General features: G+C 46.3%; 1 protein-coding gene across 3 annotated transcripts; it reads left to right on the top strand.

The window, feature by feature from the left end:
• The first annotated feature begins 703 nt into the window (after positions 1-703).
• Positions 704-5,875, top strand: BNIP1 (BCL2 interacting protein 1). Of its 3 annotated transcripts, none has more exons than XM_061360285.1 (6): positions 704-863; positions 1,003-1,095; positions 1,308-1,399; positions 1,852-1,953; positions 2,635-2,753; positions 4,843-5,875. In XM_061360285.1, exons 1-6 carry the CDS (start codon positions 780-782, stop codon positions 5,037-5,039), a joined length of 687 nt encoding a protein of 228 aa, XP_061216269.1. In that variant the 5' UTR covers positions 704-779; the 3' UTR covers positions 5,040-5,875. The 3 variants fall into 3 exon arrangements, with proteins under 3 accessions (XP_061216269.1, XP_061216270.1, XP_061216272.1); XM_061360288.1 differs by having other exon boundaries at positions 750-877; XM_061360286.1 differs by lacking the exon at positions 1,003-1,095 and having other exon boundaries at positions 727-863.
• Positions 5,876-6,111: the final 236 nt, after the last annotated feature.

Raw genomic sequence — 6,111 nt, 5'->3', positions numbered from 1 at the left:
CGGACGGCGTGTGCGGCCCTCGGCCTCCTGGTATTGTCAGCTTTCCTTGGAGGGGAGCGGAGCAAGGCGAGGAAAGAATGTGTTCCCCCTGGTCAGCGATCCTGCCAAGAGCTGCCTGTCAATGGCCAGCATGGAGGGACCATCGGGAGAGCCCGGGCTGCAGCTCAGCAGCTCCTTTGGTTGGTCTCCATCTTCAACACCAGCCTGCGTTGTCCAAACCTGGTGTGTTCCAGAGCAGGGTCTGAGGGCAGGAGGGGAGCACAGCAATGCAGGGGGCGAGATAGGGAAAAGGCAAAGGGGCTGTCCCGTTGCGTTGTCTTCCCGCTCCCCCTCTCCGGGACACAAGCGGAACCTCGTGTTGTTCCCCCAACATGGACACCGGCCACCCCCTGGTACTGAGGGTCAGAGACCTTCCCATCCGCGCAGAAACCCGGGGCGGTCTGTCGGGTGCAGAACTGTGCAGCCATGCTGCGACCACTGCTTCTCCCAGTGCCATGGGCGGTGCTGCTCTGGGGCCTTCCTTTGGCTCATAAGGGCAAAGGGACCCACCTTAGCCCTCCTCTGCTAACGAATCGCCTTTCCACGGTTCCAACGCAGCGCCTGAATTCACCGTTTCACTACCCAGTAACTATGGAATCGGCACCACCGGCAGCACTACGGAACCGCCGCCCCGCGGGCAGCCCTGAGCCAAGCCCCCGCCACGGCTGTGCGGGACGGCGCCCGCAGGGGGCGCCCGCGGGCCAGGCGGGAGGGCCTCGGCCTCCCCCTCCGTTCCCAAGATGGCGGCGGCCGGTTGCGTGCCGGTACGGGTCTGCCACCAGGAGATCGTCAGGTTCGACCTGGAGATCAAGGCGGCCGTGCAGGTACCGCCGTGCAGGTACCGCCCCGCGGCGGGTCTCCGCTGCCAGGGCTGCGGGGCGGCCGCCGCCTTGTGCGGGAAGCCTCGGCCGGGCCGGGTGATGCCCGCCGCAAGGCCGCGCTGACCGGGCCGTTGTCTTCCAGGACATCCGGGACTGCCCGGGGCCGCTCAGCGCCCTCACGGAGCTCAATGCCGCCGTGAAAGAGAAGTTCCGCCACCTCCGTGGCCGCATTCAGGTGAGGTTCCCGGCCGAGGCCGCTGCGGTGACCGGCCTGCACCGTGCGGCCTGCCGTGGGGCGGCTGGTGCGAGGCGGGAGTCCCGGCTGCGGCTTGTTAGTTCATTGTATCGATCCGCTGTTAAAGCGCTCCCTGGTCGGGGTTGGGGTGTGCGGGTTGCCGGTGGCAGCAGTTGTTGATCGGGCTTTCGTGTTTCTGCTTTCCACCAAAGGAGCTCGAACAGATGGCAAAGGAGCAGGATAAGGAGTCAGAGAAACAAGCCTTGCTGCGGGAAGTGGAAAACCATAAGAAGCAAATGCTCAGGTGGGTCGGGCAGCTGGTGCCCTGAAACCAGAGATAATCTGGCTTCTGTACAGCAGCGTCTTTTGGATCCTGTTTGCAAATGCAGTTGCTGACATGATGCTGTTTTGCCCAAGACCAAAGAAGGATCAGGAATGGAAAGAGTAGGACTCCCTTTTCCTTTCTTCTCTCTTGTCCTGACTCCCTAACTGTGGTCTGTCCCTTTGAGCAGGTGAGAACGTAAGTAGGTGGCTTGAGAGTCTGTCATCTGCCAGCTGGCATAGTTTGCTTCCCTTGCTCCATAAACAATACACTTAGGAGCAGAAATGACATGATGGGATATTGTTACTCTGGTGTAACATAAAGTCCATGTGCATATCTGGGTGCTCAGTTACAGTAGTAAGTGCTTTCTGAGAATTGTTTTCGCTTGCAAAGTGATACCATCATGTTATAACATTGTACTCTTGTGATTTCAGCAATCAGGCAGCTTGGAGAAAGGCAAATCTAGCATGCAAAATTGCCATTGACAACTCTGAGAAAGATCAACTGCTTCAGGGAAGAGACTCCTTAAGACAAAGGTATTGGACCATCCCACTGTACGATCTGAGGTTTAAATAGCGTGTGCTGTATTAACTGGATTTAAATAGAAGCGACATAGCAGTTTTAAGTTATTTAATTGTATCTGGAACATAGCTTTTATTTATGAGTACATTTACCTCTGATGGAGATTTAAACTGTTAAGGGTTGTAATAACCAGGTTTTCTTGGCATTGTCATGTCTAAGTGGAAGAGGGCATAAATTAACCTTCAGAGTTACTCTATCTTTTATGTTAATTCTAATCAGGATTATAAAAAAGTAATGGATCATTATACAAGCTGTTCTCACATGGAAAACTGGATGTACTCATGTATCATTTTTATATTGAAAGCAACAAATGGGATGCTCAAGATAATAAAGTTTGTATCAGTGCTTCCATACCAGCTCCTGAAGGTGTAGAGTCATGGAGGAATAAGTGGTGCCGTATGGGCTCCCATGAGACTCTGAGCCACTAGCCATTGTTTTGGCTCGTGGCCTTAATATTTTGTAATTTGTTTTGATTATTTAGTGAAGATAATCTTAAAAAGTAGTTGTGTCTTTTGCACGCTGGCAGAGATGTGCGGTGCCAAGCTCTGTTCTAGGCTCTGTGACAGCAGCATTTTTCCTGCAGTACCTGGAAGCATAATTTTATCCCTTCCTGCTTTACTTTTTTCCTTTCTTAGGAAGACTACAAAGGAAAGTCTGGCAGAGAGTGCAAGTAACATCACAGAGAGTCTGATGGGCATTAGCAGGATGATGTCACAGCAAGTCCAGCAGAGTGAGGAGACCGTGCAGACCCTTGGTATGGATGTTATTTGGGTGTTTGGGTATGGTTTGGATCATTGAAGCACCTTTCACCAGTCCTGTTAGATTGGGTAGGGGCAAACTGACATGGTGTGGAGTATAGTGGAAACCTGCTTTGCTGCAGGAGAATGTACTACGATGATAATTAAAGAGTCATCCAACAGAACTCCTCTAACAGTTAGACATAAATGCGACATAATAGTGTCCATTGTGTGGAGCTGTTTGGGATTTCTGTTTCATGATTATGAAAAGGGGGCAGGATGAAGATCTTTTGGTTTAGTTTCATGTTAAAGCAATTGTAAAAGCACTGTGAGCTCACACAGTGCTGAGAACGTGTTTGGTGTTTCTTAGTGCTACTGTCCTGGCATGCATTTGGTAACAGCAGAGAAAATAAAAGCATAGGTGCAAGTCCATACACAGAGGAAACTTGGTATGGCTGGAATACTCTTTTCACCCAGTCTCCAGCTGGGATGACTAAGAGACAAGGAGATCAAGTGACTTGAACCCAAGGTCACTTGCTCTGTCAGCAGTGCATCAGGGACTGTGAAACCAAGATTTCACCCAGTTCTTTGGCTCAGACTCCCAAGACCATAAATCAAGTGACCTGTCAAAACTGGTGATTCATGAAGCATTTGGATGTTGGATCTGTGTTGTCTGGGCCTCTTACTAGCTCTGCTTTTGGGCAGGAGAGGGAACAGTTTAAAGATGAGGATAAATAAAGATGAAGATAAAACTTTTTTTTCTCTTTGTTTTCTGCCCTCATCTGAAGATGGCAGCTGGGCACCGGTTGTTCCTGCAAAAGTAGCATGTTTCTTTTCCCATTAAAAAGACAGTTTGGCAGCCACTTTTTCACCCTGTTTCTGACTGAACAGCACTTGGAGTTCATCAGGGGAAAAACTGCCAAAGGTCATTTACAAACCCCAGCTGCAAATTCTGAATCAGAGTTAGAATTTCCTTCTTACCAAGTCCTTTCCTAGCACACAGTGAATACACGTGGCTGTAAAGTGGGGAAGCTCTGCTTTGTCATTAATGATGAGAAGCAAGTTTTCTATTTTCACTTGGATCAGAATGCTTTTTTAAGATGTAATGGTTTAAAGAACCTTACGGATGTAGTTCTGCTGTGCTTGTTTTTGTGAACCAGGCAACGTGCTTGGAGTTTGACTTTTCTTTGATCAATCAGTTCAGCACAGAGTGATGTACCAGCATTTCCAGTTGCACGCATTCTGTATGTATGCAGTGTATGGGATGCATTCCATAGTTGAAGAAAAAGGGAACTCCTGGGCTTTTGCTGTCATTTAGTAATTTGAAAGGAGGAAGGCTGAAGAGTTTGGGGTATTTGTTTGTTTCCTCACAGGGAAAGAGAGGTTAAAAGGGACCAATGTTCCATCTTGCTGTTTTGGCATATTCTCAAATTTTGCCTTTAGTTGAGACCAGTCATCACTTTTCCTCTAGTTAATTTCTTATTAGGAAAAAAAAAAAAGTTTGTCAAAAATAATTATTAAAAACTCCTTAAGTTGAGCTGAGCAATTAAGGATTTTTGACTGCTGATGCTGCTTTCTCACTGTCAGAAAGCCCATCTGAATCACTCTGAATTACTGCTCTGGTAAGGGGGAACAGTTTGGATTGTGCAGTTACTATACTCAAATACTGACCTGTCCCATTGCTGCTAGAATGCATGCTGACAGTGATGGTGATTTCTCTATTAAATTGATGTCTCTGGCACCATTCTTACGTCACTTGTTTCCAGTGAGCCCTCAGGTAGCACTGATTTTTGTTCCCATTAAATGTGTGAACTGGATTTTATCTGGGAAGCTAAAACTTGAAAAATTCAGGAACAGGACATAGAGCCTTTAAGCCATTCAGTACTCTGGTTTTGCTTTGCATTTTTCCTTAGCACATCAGGACTGCTGAGGTGTGAAAGCTTCTGTCAGAACAGAGTCTGCATTTGTCTTACCCATAAGTCAGTCTGACCCAGAAGGAGCTCACAGGCGCTATCTGTATTAGCAAATACTGCATCCTTATATCTTTTGTCAGGTATTTCTGAAATGCAACCAGCTGATATTTTCTTTTTTTCTCCTCAACTTCAGCCAATTCTTCACGAACCATCCTGGAAGCAAATGAAGAATTTAAGTCCATGTCTGGGACAATTCAGCTGGGGCGGAAGCTAATAACCAAGTACAATCGCAGGGAGCTGACAGACAAGCTGCTCATCTTCCTTGCCCTCGCCTTATTCCTGGCCACAGTGCTCTATATTTTGAAAAAAAGACTCTTTCCATTTTTGTAAAATTCCAAAGATAAACTCAATTGTTACAAAAGATCACAAAGAGGTAACAGTAGAGCTTTTGAATTTGAACTAAAAAGGGATATTGCAATAGCTGAAAGAGCGTTAGAGCAGGCGTAACTTTATACTGTCCTCGTGGAGCATGTGACCTGTATAAGAAGACTTTAAATGAACACGAATCAGGAAGAAGCAGGTAGATCAAGGTGTGGAAAGAAGAAACACCAATTTGCCTGTTAGTCTGAGGAACCAGATGAACACTCGAGGAACTAGGCTCTCAAAGGTGCCAGTCTTAACTTTCAACCTCTCTTCATTTTGCCTTGAAATTAACTTTGGTCCTTGGCTTGGATTCAAGGCTGCTTTGACATCTGTGTGTAAGGTGCTGAGAGTAAGAAGAAGGATGGAAGAGAGAAACCCGCATACATTCCATTAATAAACTATTGTATCCATTGTAAACTGACTTCTGTTTAAAACCAAAGTCTAATGGAGTGAAAGAGCCTGAATGGTTCCTAGTATAAAAAGTCTGTTTAATACTTAACAGCAATGATTGCTTATGGATTACGTTTCCTGGGAGTATGACAAATGCAGTCTGGTTCTGTTCCTCTGGCCTTGGGAGGGCTCTGCACAAAGCAAAAATGGGAGCTGTACTTGTAACTATTAATTCATGCAACCTATGAGAATTACATTGCCCATCTGCTGAAATCCAAAGCCTTTCTTCTCCTTTTCTTCCTAAAATTCTACTTGATAATCTGTATTTGCAAAATACTGCCAAGTTGTGCAGTGGAAAGTTTTTATTGCTAATACAGTTGATCTTTCCTCAGTAAAATCCTCTACAATGATTACTTTCCCTCTCTCTTATGCTTTAGTAATGGCAACTGACTTAATACCATAAATACCAAACTGCCATACTCCATGTAGTGCCTTGAAGTACCAAAATCTGCACTGCAGTGTTCTTAAAACTGATGTTGTTATCTTCTCTGGAAATTGTTTCAGTATTTCTCAGAGCTGACTGGTAAAGTTGACATTGTGTTTAGGAAATTCTCACAGAATGCTTAAATACCACCTTAATTTAGTAGTT

Source organism: Neopsephotus bourkii, unplaced genomic scaffold, assembly GCF_033783945.1.
Source record: "Neopsephotus bourkii isolate Nb327-2 ecotype Australia unplaced genomic scaffold, CSIRO-AGI_Nbou_v1 NB_1016, whole genome shotgun sequence".
NCBI lineage: Eukaryota > Metazoa > Chordata > Aves > Psittaciformes > Psittacidae > Neopsephotus > Neopsephotus bourkii.
The sequence above is the reverse complement of the archived record's forward strand: the minus strand, read 5'-3'. Positions and strand labels throughout refer to the sequence as shown.

Coding starts and splice junctions, on each gene's coding strand:
- BNIP1 (XM_061360285.1), top strand. CDS start 780: ATGGCGGCGGCCGGTTGCGTGCCGGTACGGGTCTGCCACCAGGAGATC. Junction 1,400..1,851: donor CATAAGAAGCAAATGCTCAG/GTGGGTCGGGCA, acceptor TTGTGATTTCAG/CAATCAGGCAGCTTGGAGAA. Junction 1,954..2,634: donor AGAGACTCCTTAAGACAAAG/GTATTGGACCAT, acceptor TTCCTTTCTTAG/GAAGACTACAAAGGAAAGTC.